The sequence below is a fragment of the Lagenorhynchus albirostris genome, chromosome 11, assembly GCF_949774975.1.
Source record: "Lagenorhynchus albirostris chromosome 11, mLagAlb1.1, whole genome shotgun sequence".
Lineage (NCBI taxonomy): Eukaryota > Metazoa > Chordata > Mammalia > Artiodactyla > Delphinidae > Lagenorhynchus > Lagenorhynchus albirostris.
This window is the reverse complement of record NC_083105.1, coordinates 59,221,190-59,236,681: the sequence shown is the minus strand read 5'-3', so window position 1 is coordinate 59,236,681 and position 15,492 is coordinate 59,221,190. Positions and strand designations below refer to the sequence as shown.

Here is a 15,492-nt window from a genome sequence, read left to right as displayed (position 1 = left end):
GTCCTGCGCTGGCCCAGGCAGGATCGGGGTGGGGCTTCCCAGGGATGTGCACAGGGACTTGCCCCTCTGCCTCTCCCTTCCCCCCAGGCTGAGACAAAGGCAAAGGGGGGGAGGACATTTTCCAACTGTGCTATTTATAACTCTAATCCAGAAATGGGGCCAAGAAGAGAGATAGGAAATAATTTGACACAACTGGAACCTCACTTGCTGCCACATCCCGTTCCTGGTTCTCTTTCTTACTGGGTGATGGTCTTGGGTATACCCATCTTTCCATTTTTCTCCCTTCTCTCTCTCACCCTCTGGTTTTGTCTCATCCCCAGCTCTGTCTTTATCCCCCTTCTTGTCTCTGTCACTTGGAATCTTTCTAGACTATTTCTCAATGTCTCTAGTATTTCCTTTGCCCCCCAAACACTATCATATCCTTAAGACTCTCTGTTCTCCCTCCCTGTCTTCAAAGCTCCAGTATGTGTTCTCCCTAATTCCTTTTCCCATGTTCCCTTTGTCTCTCTTACTTCTTTTTCCAGGATTATACTTAAATTTTTTTTTTAATTTTTTAAATAGGCTCTCACTCTGCTGCCCAGTGGGACAATCCTTGCCCTGTGTAAGTTTCTACACGTTTGAAAGTTTGGGCCTCCATTTCTGCAACACTACACTTGTGGCCATCCCCTCCAGGGGACCAGCACACCTCTAAACAGGTGCTGTCCAGGTAATTCAGCAGGCTGGCCCCTAGATCCTACTTTTATCATCCCCCAGGTATGCGCTCTCCATTCCTTTTCTATCTCAGAGCCCAGACAATGGAGAAGAGCTGCTAGGAGACTGCAGAGGAGTAATATCAGGATAGAACCCAGACTCCTGACTCTCAGCCCAAACATCCGACCGGGGTCAAAATGCCTTCAGAGCCCCAGCTGCCTCTCTCTCTGCACCTGCAATCCTTGCCTCCCTGCATCTCTATTCCACTGGCTCCTGCTAAATCCGAGGCTGAAATCAGACGCCAAGAATCTGCTTCTGACCTCCTCTGCCCAAATATTTGAGAAGTCACCTCACCCGCCACAGGAGGAAGGAGCAGGAAAGAAGAGAGAGAGACAGGCCACCCAAAATTAGCCTGGCTATAAATAGCCGAGAAAGGGAGGCGGTTCCCTTTCCCAGACCGGCCCCAGACCAGCCTAGTAAATGTAGATGTGTAGATTTTCCCTAAAGGAGAAATGAAACCAGATTGTTGGAGTGGGGAGCAGTATTTCAGGTTAAGGGGGAATGAAGAAGCCGGAGGAATCCGGAGAATGGAACAAGCTTAATATTCGAATAAACAACCTGCCAGAGAACTTTTGTATTTGAGTTCAAAGTTCAGGAATTCATTAAACTAAAACCAATGCTGGGAATTCCCTGGTGGTCCAGTGGTTAGAACCCCGCGCACTTTTACTGCGGTGGGCGCGGGTTTGATCCCTGGTCGGGAAGCTAAGATCCCACAAGCCCTGCGGCACGGCAAAAGGAAAAAAACAAACACCAATGCTGATACTATGTGTTTCCACTAATATAACAAAACTGTGGAGATGAAGAACAGATTGGTGATTGCCGGGGTACAGGGATGGGGGAGGTGGAGGTGTGAATATAAAAGGATAGCATAGGGAGTTCCTTCCTGGGGATGAAGAGCTCTGTCTCTTGATTTTGGTGGTGGTTATCAAACCTATCCGTGGGATAAGATTGCATAGAACTATGCACACACAAATGAATGCATGTTAAAAAAAAAAACTGGGGAAACTTGAATAAGGCTTGTAGGCTAGTTAACAGTATTGTACCTATGTCAGCGTCCTGGTTTTGCTATTGTGCTACAGTTATATAAGATGCCGCCTCTGGGGGAAGCTGGGTGAAGGGGTACACAGGATTTCACGCATTATTTTTTTTGCAGCTTCCTCTGAGTCTACAACTATTTCAAAATAATTTCAAAACATTTTAAACACTGATGGATTCCAGACCCAGCAAAGACTTTGGCCCTTGTCTGGCAGCCCCTCCCCCTCTAACAGCCCTCTTCCCCTCTGACAGGGATCCCTGTTTTTCACCTCCCCCAGATCACACATTTCCCAGCTGCTGTCTCTAGCTTAGGAGCAGACACTTCCAGGACACACACTGCAGGGTTAACTTCTCCCTATACCTCATCTGGCAGCAGAGCCTTGGAGCATATGTCCCAAGGTCAGCCTCTTCCTCCCCAACATACATGAGGACTTTCTCACCCCACCCACCTCTCCAGCACTGGAATCCTTCTGCTAGCCTCTGAATTCTGGCTGGAACCAAAGTTCGAACTATGGGAGCAACTGGGAGAGAAAGACTATAAACGTGATTGAGGACAGTCAGTGGGGAAACGCCTTGACCGCTCTGGTCTTTGAGGATCCCAGGGAAACCCCTTGTGTCTTGGGGAGAAGGACTGTGAGGTCACTTCCCACAGTGAGCCATTTAGACTGTCTTGAGGGCCCCTTTTCTTTGAGCACTGGCTTCAGGCCAACATTTGGAACTTGGCCACACCACCAACGGCCCCCTCTTGAAGCCCAGCCAGATTTCCCAGTATGAGAAGCCTTCTGCACTCACACCATGTCCTCCCTCAGTCCTCACCCAACTCCTAACAGCTCAGCAGCATCTGGCCCTAAGGCTTGGCCCGGCTAGTCAGCTTGGAGCTTGCTAATTAAAGCTATCTGAAAGACACCTCAAAAGAACAGGGAAATGAGTGGACGAAAAGAGTATAGAGTTGCATTCATTTATTCTAAGAGAAAAATAATCTGAGTGGGAAATTGTAAGCAGAGGTGGGCAGAAAGAGATTTCAAATTTCAAGAGTCATTCTCCAGATATTCATGCAGCCAGTGTCCACCTCTACCAAAGGCAGGTGGAGCTGAGTTTCGACCGCAGTAGACACTGAGGTTAGACAGTGAGCAACAAGGGCCCAGAAAAAGAGTAGGTGGAGGATGACCCTGGAGAGATCAACTGGAGTCCCCAGATACAGGCACCCATGTCCTCTGCCCAGCTCTAGGGCAAAGGAACAGCCAGTGTGTGGGAGAGGAGGGCGGGGCTGATGTCCGCAGAGTCCTGGCAGCCTCTATACCGTTGTGAAAATGTCAGGCAGTTGTACCAATGGGGTGAGGGTAATACAGGATGAGCCTGGCACTCTCCATGAGTCATCCTGATCTTAACAGTACAGACTCACCACTGAAACCCCCAACACCAACCCTCCCTCGTTAGCCCCTGCCCTCTGTTTCATGATCCGCTTGTCACCATTCTCTGGCACGCCGGCCAACCCCTGCCTTTCTTTCCCAGCTTTGCGAGTGAGGCACCAGGCATCTTCCAGTCTGCCTCTGTTTTGCTGGCTCACTGCGGTTGGAAGCGAAAGCCAGAGTGGGGGAGGACTGGGCCAGGCTGCCCTGCAATGCTCTCACTCTTCCCGCTTCTATTGATCAGCTCCTCTCTGGAGCGGAGCCTCTTCCCAAACACTCCCCCCACTACCAGGATTCCCTCCAACTGATGCCCCACAAGCATAGAGAGATATAATGACAAGAGACATGGGGCCGTCCCCAAAAGTGCTTCTGGGCCTCCCCCTCCTGGGTTCTCTCCCATGGTTTCTATAGTATAGTACAGTGGTTACACTCAAGCTCTGGCCTCAGATAGCCCAGATCTGTATCCTAGCTAGATAACTTATGAACTCTATTACTGCACTGCTCTGTACTGCAGATTCTTCCTCTGCAAACTGGGGATGACAGTTATTATACTTCACATGATTGTTCTAGGAATGAAATAATACACGTAAAGTGATTCACACATGGTAAGCACTCAGGATATGTTGTTAAAGAAGTACACATATAAGCAAAAACACATACACACAGTATCCAACACTTTTTATTCAGAGTTTTTATTTTGGCACTTAATGTTCTGCTTTATGCTGCCACTTAACCATTTCAACTCACTAATCCTTTGACACTTGTACACATCCCGGGATTTAAGATGCTAGTCTGCAAAGAGTTGAGTGAACTAATCAGTAATCTTCAGCTCTGACTCAGAAAATTCAAGAATGTTCTATTCTAAACCAATCAACGGGACTTCCCTGGTGGAGCAGTGGTTAAGAAGCCTGCCAATGCACGGGACACGGGTTCGAGCCCTGGTCCGGGAAGATCCCACATGCCGTGGAGCAACTAAGCCCGTGTGCCACAACTACTGAGCCTGCGCTCTTAGCCCACGAGCCACAACTACTAAAGCCAGCATGCCTAGATCCCGTGCTCAACAAGAGAAGCCACCGCGATGAGAAGCCCACGTAACGCTACGAAAAGTAGCCCCCGCGCACAGCAACTAGAGAAAGCCCGCGCGCAGCAACTCAGAGCCAACGCAGCCAGAGATAAATAAATAAATCAATCAGCATCCATTTCTCCTCCCCCTGCAAGTAGATATAATAAAGTCAATTTCCAACTGTGTAACTGAATCACAAAGTGAGAGAATGCCAAAGTTGGAAATAGCCTTAGATATGGTTTAGTGCAGTGATTCTCAACCTTGGATGCACACTAGAATCACCTGAACAGGGCTTCCCTGGTGGCGCAGTGGTTAAGAATCCGCCTGCTAATGCAGCGGGGGGACACAGGTTCGAGCCCTGGTCCAGGAAGATCCCACATGCCACGGAGCAACTAGGTCCGCGCACCACAACTACTGAGCCTGTGCTCTAGAGCCCGCGAGCCACAACTACTGAAGCCCGCGCACCTAGAGCCTGTGCTCCACAACAAGAGAAGCCAACAAAATGAGAAGCCTGCACACCAGAACGAACAGTAGCCCCCGCTCATAGTAACTAGAGAAAGCCCGCAGCGAGCAGCAACGAAGACCCAACACAGCCCAAAAAATTAATTAATTTTTTTTAAAAAAAGAATCACCTGGGCTTCCCTGGTGGCGCAGCGGTTGAGAGTCCGCCTGCCGATGCAGGGGACGCAGGTTCGTGCCCCGGTCCGGTAAGATCCCACATGCCGCGGAGCAGCTGGGCCCGTGAGCCATGGACGCTGAGCCTGTGCGTCCAGAGCCTGTGCTCCGCAACGGGAGAGGCCACAACAGTGAGAGGCCCGCATACCAAAAACAAAAAAACAAAAAATCAGAATCACCTGAACAACTTTTTAAAAAATAATTATACCAGGCCTCCACCCTCAGAGATCTAGTTAATTGGTCTTCGACCAAGGCATATTTTTTAAAACTTCCCCAGATGATTCTAATGTATAGACAGGGCTGAGAACCACTGATTTAATCCGATCTTCTAATTTTCCTAAGGGGAAAACCAACACCCGGAGTGGATAAGCAACTTGCCCAAAGTCACCCGGCATGTCAGTGCACAGTACACCAAGAGAGAATGTTGTAATAGCAAGAATATGTTGCTGATGTTTATAATTTTTTCTTGTTGGGGTTAATCCCAGAAGCATTTCTCTTTAGTTCAGAGAGGTATTATATAATTTACCTTTTACTTTGGCAGCAGCTTATTCTACTGGTAAGACTGAAATAAATGGGTTTGCATTCCCTGACCACAAAAGGACAGAGATGGAATTGCACATTCACCACACATAGCCAGCCAAATTAGCAAAGCTCCCTAGGAGGCCGCTGGAAGGGCCTAAAATGTTTCTTCTGGACAATGAGCAGCCAGAGCTGAGGGACTTTGGTGGGGTGGTGAGAAGAGAGCGAGCTGGAAGAGAGAGGAAAGCATTCCCCCCCTAGAGGGAGGAGCTGAGGATCAACTGAAAACCGACCAGAGCTGCCAGGAGGGAACGGCCAGAGAAGGCAAAGAATTTCAATGAGTCCTGGGAGCCTCTGCTCCCGCAACAACCGAACCGTGATGGACAGCCTGGCAACAACCACCCTCCTGGGAGCCTGAGATCCAGAGGAGATTAAAAACTGGTTCTGCAATGTGGGTACGAAACCCACATTCCCACACTCACCAAAAGTGAGCTCCCAATAAAGACAAGAGCTCACCTGGCCCTACTATCCCCTCCCTTCCCAGCCAAGATCCTCATTACCTACCACCCCAAGTCTCAAAAGGAGGGCGGTCCCGGGCCTCACGTGACACTGCAGTCACGTGACCCCGGGCCCAGCGGGAGTCGAGCAGCTCGTTCCAGTTCCGGGAGCCGGAGGGGGCCGGGCGCGCCCTGCCCCCAGCCCGCCGCGACCATGCTGTCCCGCCTGCTGAAAGAACACCAGGCCAAGCAGAATGAACGCAAGGAGCTGCAGGGTGAGCCAAATATCCAGTCCGCCGTTTTCTCTCCCGCCGCGGCCTAGCCTCAGCCCGGAGCCTGGACCTTGAGTAACGGCCCAAACCCAAGGAAAGGCGCAGGCCAGTGGGCACGGGCATGTGGGAGAGGGAATTAGAGGAGCTTTTTGGGGAGCTCCGTTCTCTTGCCAACGGGCCCTGGTCTGTAGCAGCGCTCCAGTCCCCCACGGCAACGCCCCCCACGCTGTCTCCGCGGCATCCTAGCCCCGCCCTCTGTCACGGAACGCTGTGCCGATTGGTCCACGGAGCCGCTCATCCTGGAAGTGGGAAGGAACGCTCCTGAAAGGAAGCGGGTGTTGGGGACCCAGCAGAGCTGGGATTCTTGGAGGCCTGAAACCACCGAAATGGGGGGTGGGGCCCTTGTTTCCTGAATCCGGGCTGGGAATCCCGGAGTTACCAATCCTAAAGCCAAGACATGGGGAAAAGCGTGCCTGAGAGGCTGGAGTCCTGGGCGCTGCCACAGACTCGTTAGCGTCCCCGGGCGAATTGCTTCCCTTCTCAGGGTACCAGTTTCCTCACCGCTAAAATGAAAGGGCTTGCTTTATGTTTTGCAAGGTCCTTTCAGCTCTGGCACTCTGAGATTAGTTGAAATGTTCCCACAACTAGCAGAATAGTAATGAATGGGTGGGGGAACCTTAAGCACCACCCCTCAAAAAACCAAGTCTCCATTCTAATCCCTTTTCCCCCTCCACCCAGAGAAGAGGAGGCGAGAGGCTATCACTGCAGCGACCTGCCTGACAGAAGCTTTGGTGGATCACCTCAATGTGGGGTATGAACCTCTTCCCATCAACACCAACCCCGCCCCCCCCAAGTTTAGGCACTGGCAAGGTCTAGCCCTCAGACTGCTCTTGAGGAGATGAGATGTTCTGCTCATTCCCCTATCCTCCTCCCACCCAGCTTAACTTTTATGGAGAGAGGCTTGAGCCAGCTCTGACCCCTAACAAGGGCAGAGAGGAACAGCTGCGGTGGTTGGAAAAGCAGCCAGATTTCCCCTTCCCAACAATAACTTCCCTGGTGCTCACAACGTGATGCCGTCTGGCCACCTCTCTTCACCCGTCCAAGTGCAGCTGTCACTTCCAGCAGGAGGGAGAGCACCGTCCTTCACCACAGCTTCCCAGCCCCTCCTTCTCCACCTCCCACCCTCTGGCAGACCCGGAGAGCAGCTGGCAGGAAAGAGATGGCACAGCTGGTGAGGGTGAGGGCAGAACCTATGCCAGGAGCCACCTTAGAGCCAGGCTGTCACTTCCCTTCCTTCTGGGTCTCCAGAGACCACCCCTTGCTTTGGTCCTAAGTGAGGATGCCAGTAATGACCAGTGACTTGGGAAGGAGCAAAGAACATTGTCTCTTGACCCTGAGTGACCCAGAAAAGTGGAGAGATGATGATCTGATAGCCAGGCCATCTGTTGGGAGAAAGGAGGCAGTATGATGCCTTCCACCCCAGGGCAAGTCGAATAGCTTGGCTGTGAAGTCAGAGGCTGAGTCACCTAAGTGAGCCAGGCAGGAACTGTCACCTTCATTGCTCATCTCGGGAAGATTAGAGGGAGAGAAGGCTGTGGTTGGGGCCTCTGATCTCCCTTCCCTCCAGGCCTCTCCCTCCACGCAGTGTGAATGAGAGAAAGCAAGAGGTCAACAGGGAAAATAAGGATTTCAGGAACTCCCAGGGGAATCTTGAAACATTGGGAGCACCCTGCTATGACTGTTTCAGCTCCTCCAACACTCCGTACTGTGACCCAGCTGTCCCCCAGAGAGAAGAGACAGGGTCTGTGGCTTCCCTCCCTCCCACATTGGCGCCTCCTGGGCTCTGCTCTGTGGTTGGCCCAGGCTTCTCCTGCTTCTCTTCCTTTGCTAGGGGCCACCCCACTTTCAGCTTAGAGGGCAGCTAAGCCAAAGCCAGATTAGAAAGGGTTTTGTGTTGCTGCCCACGGCTCCTCTCATTCCCCAGAAAGGAAAACAAAGGCTCAGTCTATCTCAGCCCCTGTCAGGTGTCCTTCCCACTCTCTAGACACCCCCCCCCGCCCCATCCCCTTGTCCCCTCCAGTCCCCACAGATTCCAGTGGGGGGGGGGCAGCGGATGTGGAGTCTCTCAGCTGACCCAGAGCTTTGGGGTGGGGAATGAAAGATTCATCAGCCAGCAAGGGGGAACAGTTATTGCACAGTTATTGCGGGGTGGGGGGGGTGAGCGGGGGGCAGGGATACCAGCCTTGGGGCAGTAATGTAACTGCAGGCAACCATGATCGAGGAGAATAGAAAACCAGTTGCCTAGAGCAGAAGGAAGAGAGAGAGAGAGTGTGTGTGTGTGTTCGTTCATCTGTGTGGGCGAGAGGAGGACTGGGAGAGAGAGCCAAGAAGCAGCCCTTGGGATATCTTCCCTTGACCCTGAGTTCCTGGGGAGGGGGTTGCTCTCCCATCCCACCCTAGATTCAGGGAGGAGCCCAATTTCCCTTCCCAACTTCTCGCACGGATCTCTGGCCTTCCAATCATTGCCAGATGTGTCCCTGCCGCTGGATTTCCCAAGCTTCCCCACGCCCCCTTTTCCCTCCCAGCTTCTTCCTCAGTGATACCCCTCAGCCCCACCAGGTTAACCCTCCCTTTTCTCACCCAGCTTCAAGAACTCCTCTGGGGGTAGGAAATGGTATGTTTCTGGTCAGCTCCCGGCTAGGCTCTCCTGGGAATCCTGGGAATGGAAGGAAGGGACCGGGCTCATTTGCATGTACATCGTAGTCATTTGCCTCACATCCAGGAATGGCCAAAATCACACGGTTTTCTCCAGCCTGACTCCTGACCGGCCTCCCACTCTGGCAGTGGGGTATCAGTTCTGGAGACCACTCCCCACCAGCTGGGCGAGTTGACCTCCTTCCTCCTGCAACCTCTAGCGTGGCCCAGGCCTACATGAACCAGAGAAAGCTGGACCACGAGGTGAAGACCCTACAGGTCCAGGCTGCCCAGTTTGCCAAGCAGACAGGCCAGTGGATCGGGATGGTGGAGAACTTCAACCAGGCGCTCAAGGTAGGCCACGCTCCCTACGTCTCCAGCCACATCCTGCGCCCCCACTGGCTGCCTCCAGTGCGGTCACCGCAGGCCTGGGGTTGAGGAGGAAGTGGGGATCGTCCCAGAAACCCCAGAAATCTATGGCCCCAGTGTCACAGAAGCTAGAGAAGTAAAAGCAGCTGGTGGGTCCACGCGAAGCCCTTTATAGGGGATGGAATGAAAGTACCCCCATCCATCCCCTAGAGCCACACCCCACCCACCCTGACTCCCGGACTCCGCACCCCACCACCACCTTCCAGGAAATCGGGGATGTGGAGAACTGGGCTCGGAGCATCGAGCTGGACATGCGCACCATTGCCACCGCGCTGGAGTACGTCTACAAAGGGCAGCTGCAGTCGGCCCCCTCCTAGCCCCACTGCCCTCCCCTCCCCCACTCCTCCTACCTCCCCCAGGCGGGCAGGAAGGAGGGTGACAGGCCATGAATAAAACACAAGCCTCCATTTCTCTGTGTGTGTCTCAAGGAGCTACTAGCTCAGTGTGGGGGGTAGGAATGGAAGGTCCGAAGACTCTTCCTCTGAGCAATGGTGCCTTTTGGGTAGAGGCTGGAACTAGCTTCCTCTTACAAGCTCAACTCTCTTCTCCTCCTTGGGCCTGGTACCTGATGCAGGTACTGTTGGGTAAGCAGAGGGTGGGAGTTTCCCACCCCTCCCCAGAGAAGGGCAGGGGGCCCTGTCCCAAGCTTCCTAACCCAGGACTTCCATTTCCCGCAGAGGAGAAACAAGACAGGGAGCAGGCCTGGTCCAGCTCTGGCTCTCTGCCTCTCCACGTGCTCACGGCCTCTCCCAGCCTGGTGCTAAGCAGTGTCATGAGTCTGGACCAGTTGGGAGATTAATTCTTGGGCATGGGAGCACTTCAGGGCAGGGAAGGGGGAGGAGTGACAGGTCCAAGGTCACCAACAGAGAGGGGCAGCTGCCATCCTTGATAGATCCCTCCTCTTAAGAATCTGTGACAGGACTTCCCTTGTGGTGCAGCGGTTAAGAATCCGCCTGCCAATGCAGGGGACACGGGTTCGAGCCCTGGTCCAGGAAGATCCCACATGCCGCGGAGCTACTAAGCCCGTGCGCGACAACTACTGAGCCTGCGCTCTAGAGCCCGCGAGCTGCAACTACTGAAGCCCGGACACCAAGAGCCCGTGCTCTGCAACAACAGAAACCACTGCAATGAGAAGCCTGCGCACCGCAACAAAGAGTAGCCCCCGCTCGCCGCAACTAGAGAAAGCCTGCACACAGCAATGAAGACCCGACGCAGCCAAAAAATAAATTAAAAAAAGAACAAAAAACAACAAAAAAGAAACGGGGCTTCCCTGGTGGCGCAGTGGTTGAGAGTCCACCTGCAGGACACGGGTTCGTGCCTTGGTCCGGGAAGATCCCACATGCCGCGGAGCGGCTGGGCCCGTGAGCCATGGCCGTTGAGCCTGCGCGTCTGGAGCCTGTGCTCCACAACGGGAGAGGCCACAACAGTGAGAAGCCCGCGTACCGCAAAAAAAAAAAAAAAACGACTAAGCCTTGTGGAATTCAAAAATTTAGAAAAAAAAAGAAAAAGAAAAGAATCTGTGACAGAGGTGGTCAGGGAGCCCCACTGGAAAAGAGAGCCAAGCAGGGCACTGGGCGCTTCTGGCCTGTAGCAAGCCCTGGCTTCAACCCACAGGCCTCAGCCTCCCTGGCTCCTCCTCCCCCACCCCGCCCCACATGCACTTAATACTTCTGGCACCCAGTCCACCTGCCTCGGACTTTGGCCTCAGTGGTAGCTAGTGGGAGCCTGGGAAGCCCTGGAGCAAAGTTTCTCAAGCAAAGCAAAAGAAGAAACTTCAGGTGTTGTAGTGCCTGCTAGCTTTCCCCTGAGAAGGTAAGCAGGGTACTGGGAGCTCGGGGGCTATGAGAAGACTGGCAAGATGTTCATGTATTGATAACTCAAAGCCTAAAGCTTTTCATGCGCCTCCTCACACTTTATCCCCTTTGATCCCCCGCGGTTCCCAGGTGGGTGTGCTGGGTGTTAGTCCCACTTGGTAGATGAGAAAACAGGTTCCGAGACACAGTGAGGTGCTCGGCCTCACACAGTAAGCTTGGAGCCAGCAGGACTAAAATGCAGGGGCTCCGTATGTGTCTCCAAAAATAAGGCCCAGCTGGTTTAGCAGGAGGTAAGAGGTGATAACAAGATCCCTCTGCTCCTGTGTGGCGGGTCTGCACACAGGACCCAGCTCATCTGGTTTTAGTTAAGTTACCCACAGATACAGGGTCTGCCCAGATCTTCGCTTTACTTAGATGAACTGTAGTTTGCGAGTCTCAGACTGCTCAAACCAGAGACTTCCAGTTAGGGGGAAGATATGAGGGGTGAGGGCTGGTGGGCCAGGGTAAACTAGACAAGTCTCCCTGCCCAGCTTCGGCTGCCACCTGCAGGTCACTTGGGGTCCGGCCATGTGGCTGCCTCTGCTTCTTGGAGTCTCGCTCTGGGCAGCACTGTGGTTGCTCAGGGACCGGCAGAGCCTGCCCGCCAGCGATGCTTTCGTCTTTGTCACCGGCTGTGACTCGGGCTTTGGGCGGCTTCTGGCACTGAGGCTGGACCAGAGAGGCTTCCGAGTCCTGGCCAGCTGCCTGACCCCCTCAGGGGCAGAGGACCTCGAGCGGGTGGCCTCCTCCCGACTCCACACCACCCTGCTGGATGTCACAGATCCCCAGAGCGTCCGGCAGGCAGCCAAGTGGGTGGAAACACACGTCGGGGAAGCAGGTGAGTATGGCAAGGGGCCACCGGGAACGGGGCGTAAGGTGTGCACTCGCAGGGGCTGTGGGAAGCTAGAGGGACTGCGGGGGAGGAGCAGGGCTCAGATCCTCCCGGAAAGGAGAGGGCCCATTGGAATGCCTCACCTACCCTGTGCCTGTCTCACCTCCCCACAGGGCTTTTTGGTCTGGTGAATAATGCCGGCACGGCTGGCATCATCGGGCCCACACCTTGGCAGACACAGGAGGATTTCCAGCGGGTGCTGAATGTGAACACACTGGGTCCCATCGGGGTCACCCTCGCCCTGCTGCCCCTGCTGCGGCAGGCCCAGGGCCGGGTGATCAACATCACCAGTGTGCTGGGCCGCCTGGCAGCCAATGGAGGGGGCTACTGTGTCTCCAAGTTTGGCCTGGAGGCGTTCTCTGACAGCCTGAGGTGAGGGGTGCAGGGCCCCGCTCCCAGTCCGGGGGGAGCCCACTCAACAAGCAGGTTAGCGTCTGCCCGGCAGAGCTGATGAAAGCAGGGCGTGGTGGAAACTTAGAGACAGTTTAGGGCTCGAGTTTGTGGGTTCAAATCCCAGCCTTCTCTCATGTGAGCTTGGTGACCTTAGTCAGTTACTTCTCTTTTCCCCAGTTTGTTCCTCCTCTGTTAAATCAGGATGAGAAGGCCCGCCTCATGGGTGAGTAAAATGAGGTACATGTGAGGCCCCAACAGAGCCTGGCACATAGAAAATGCCCCCAAAAGCCCGCTCTCATTCTTATTAATGTTATTATTACTAATAACAACTATTACTTACCATGAGCTAGTACCTCTACTGAACACTTTCTCATTCAACTCTCCCAAAAATCCTGTAAGGGTAGGTGTTAACACCCTTAGGTAACATAAGTTCCCCAACACCACATGACAGTGGGAGCACTGCCACGTATGCCCAGGTCTGCTTGCCTACAGACCCTGGTCATTACATTCTCCTGCCCCTCATCTTTAGACAATAATGTTCAAAGTCCCATGAGAGCACAAGGGAGACTTAAGGATGACACAGGAGCAGAGTTTGATTCCCCCAAGCTGGGCCCACCTCCTGAAGGAAGTCTTCCTCTGTCACCATCACTCAGCAAACGACATCAATGTCTACTTTTGTCCCTATGCCTCAGTCTTTTAATTTTCCAATCAGCATCACAGAACACGTACTTTATACTTGAACTTCTGCAGTCTGTGCCGAGTACTCCCGCCTTCCCCCAGCAAACACCAGTCTACACCCTCCATATCCAGCAGTTGGGGCTCAACCCTGTGTTTTGGGATCTGGGGACTGTGGTTCTTCCAGTTCAGGAGTTGGCAGATTGTGGTTCTCAGGCCAGATCCCGCCACTGGCCTACAAGCTAATAATGGCTTTTACATTTTTAAATGGCGACAGTGTAAATGGTTATATAAGTAGCTACGTAATATCATTAATTTTAGATCTGCAACGTGGAAAATATTTACTGTCTGGCCCTCTAAGAAGTTTGCAAGTCCCTGCTCTAGATGCTAGAAGAGAATACAAAGGAAAACAAACCTCAAAAATACCTCCTTCCCTCTGCCCCACTTGCCCCTCATCCCAGGGCAGCGGGGATATCCCTTTCTGTCATGACCACTGACCCTGTGACGCTTTCCTATCTTAGCCTCCCTACCCATGTCCCTAAAGTCCTCTCCCTATACAGACAAGAACCCAGAAACCTCCCTCTGCCCCCACTCCAGGCGGGACGTGGCTCCTTTCGGGGTACGAGTCTCTATCGTGGAGCCTGGCTTCTTCCGAACCCCTGTGACAAACCTGGAAAGTCTGGAGGACAGCCTGCAGGCCTGCTGGGCACGGCTGCCTCCAGCCACACAGGCCCTCTATGGGGAGACCTTCCTCACCAAATGTGAGTGATGGGCCCACGCAGGGGCATATGAAGGGAAGTGAGAGTGCCACAAAGGCCAGGCCTGCACCAGCCTGCTGGGAGGAGGTGGGTAGAGCAGTCAGGGAAGGGGTGAGGGTGAACGGGATGCCATAGAACACCCAGGCCATGTGCAACCTGCCTACTCCCCAAACTGGGGAGGGGACTGAGGACCTCTCACCTCTACTGGGCAGCAAGCCCCAGGCCCCAGGAGATAGGGCCTGAGGTAGGCTGGAACAGGACAGGGACACTGATTACAACCGTCCGCTGGGCCGCAGATCTGAGAGTGCAGCAGCGAATCATGAACCTGATCTGTGACCCGGACCTGACCAAGGTGAGCAAGTGCCTGGAGCATGCCCTGACTGCCCGTCACCCCAGAACCCGCTACAGCCCAGGCTGGGACGCCAAGCTGCTCTGGCTGCCAGCCTCCTACCTGCCAGCCAGCCTGGTGGATGCTGTGCTCACCTGGGTCCTTCCCAAGCCTGCTCAGGCGGTCTACTGAACTCAGCCCTCCAGCAAGAGGTTGTCGTTCAAGGCAAGGACTTTGATTTATTTCTGTCCCCCACCCTGGCACTGCCTGGTGCTTGGTACAAAACAGGCACTCAATAAATGTGTATTGGGGCTTCCCTGGTGGCGCAGTGGTTAAGAATCCGCCTGCCAGTGCAGGGGACACGGGATCGAGCCCTGGTCCGGGAAGATCGCACAGGCTGCGGAGCTACTAAGCCCGTGCGCCACAAGTACTGAGCCCGCGTGCCACAACTACTGAAGCCCGGGCACCTAGAGCCTGTGCTCTGCAACACTAGAAGCCACGACGATGAGAAACCCGCACACCGCAATGAAGAATAGCGCCCGCTCGCCGCAAATAGAGAAAGCCCACGCACAGCAACAAAGACCCAACACAGCCAAAAATTAATTAATTAATTAAAATGTGTGTTGTTCAAAACAAAACAAAAAACACTGTAGGTGGGCAAAAATGAAGGTGCCCAGTGGAAGACCCTATGTAACTCCTAACTAACCTAGGCTGACATCCTCCAGGGTCTCCGGTCCATTTAGTACCTGCAAAACAACCAGCACCCACTCGGGGGCGCAAGGGGATTGTCTTGCATCTGTAAGGCATCTTTGAAGCTGCACCTGGAGGGGTGGCCACTAGAGGGCACTGTTGGATGTTTCCTTTCTTCCTGGAGTAAGGTTGAAATTCAGTGTTTGGAGTGGGAAGGGGGGCATGGGGAGGTGATGAAGAGGGGTCAAGGCCAAGCTGGGTGGTTTCCATGGGAAAAAAGCCAATACCCTCTTAAATTCTTCTGTTATCTAACGTAAGTCAAGAAGGATAGACACTGGCCACACAGGTATAAAAGCAACTTGTCACCATCCTGAAAGGAGCCAGGCCCCCTTGAGGGTCAGTGTGGCAAGGAGTTGCTGGGCCCTCAGAGGTGGGCAGAAGGCCAGGGAGAAGATGTCGACAGTGGATGTGGGCTGGTCTCTCCCAGGTAGGACCTTTGTAGAGAATCCCTTTGACGTGGGAAATGGCTTCACGAACACTTCAGCACTGAGCCTGGCAGC

General features: G+C 53.6%; 2 protein-coding genes across 4 annotated transcripts; both read left to right on the top strand.

The window, feature by feature from the left end:
• The first annotated feature begins 6,047 nt into the window (after positions 1-6,047).
• Positions 6,048-9,750, top strand: BLOC1S1 (biogenesis of lysosomal organelles complex 1 subunit 1). Its single transcript, XM_060165954.1, has 4 exons — positions 6,048-6,223; positions 6,959-7,031; positions 9,136-9,268; positions 9,550-9,750. Exons 1-4 carry the CDS (start codon positions 6,163-6,165, stop codon positions 9,658-9,660), a joined length of 378 nt encoding a protein of 125 aa, XP_060021937.1. The 5' UTR covers positions 6,048-6,162; the 3' UTR covers positions 9,661-9,750.
• Positions 9,751-10,772: 1,022 nt separating this feature from the next.
• On the top strand, positions 10,773-14,558 carry RDH5 (retinol dehydrogenase 5). Of its 3 annotated transcripts, none has more exons than XM_060165953.1 (5): positions 10,773-11,155; positions 11,707-12,034; positions 12,202-12,460; positions 13,754-13,917; positions 14,211-14,558. In XM_060165953.1, exons 2-5 carry the CDS (start codon positions 11,725-11,727, stop codon positions 14,432-14,434), a joined length of 957 nt encoding a protein of 318 aa, XP_060021936.1. In that variant the 5' UTR covers positions 10,773-11,155; positions 11,707-11,724; the 3' UTR covers positions 14,435-14,558. The 3 variants fall into 3 exon arrangements, with proteins under 3 accessions (XP_060021936.1, XP_060021934.1, XP_060021935.1); XM_060165951.1 differs by having other exon boundaries at positions 10,774-11,155; positions 11,688-12,034; XM_060165952.1 differs by lacking the exon at positions 10,773-11,155 and having other exon boundaries at positions 11,165-12,034.
• Positions 14,559-15,492: the final 934 nt, after the last annotated feature.

Bases quoted from the DNA above. Each gene is read 5' to 3' on its own strand.
- BLOC1S1 (XM_060165954.1), top strand. From the start codon at position 6,163: ATGCTGTCCCGCCTGCTGAAAGAACACCAGGCCAAGCAGAATGAACGC. The intron at 7,032-9,135 runs GTATGAACCTCT...TGCAACCTCTAG, and splicing joins GTGGATCACCTCAATGTGGG to CGTGGCCCAGGCCTACATGA. The intron at 9,269-9,549 runs GTAGGCCACGCT...ACCACCTTCCAG, and splicing joins ACTTCAACCAGGCGCTCAAG to GAAATCGGGGATGTGGAGAA.
- RDH5 (XM_060165953.1), top strand. From the start codon at position 11,725: ATGTGGCTGCCTCTGCTTCTTGGAGTCTCGCTCTGGGCAGCACTGTGG. The intron at 12,035-12,201 runs GTGAGTATGGCA...ACCTCCCCACAG, and splicing joins AACACACGTCGGGGAAGCAG to GGCTTTTTGGTCTGGTGAAT. The intron at 13,918-14,210 runs GTGAGTGATGGG...GCTGGGCCGCAG, and splicing joins GGAGACCTTCCTCACCAAAT to ATCTGAGAGTGCAGCAGCGA.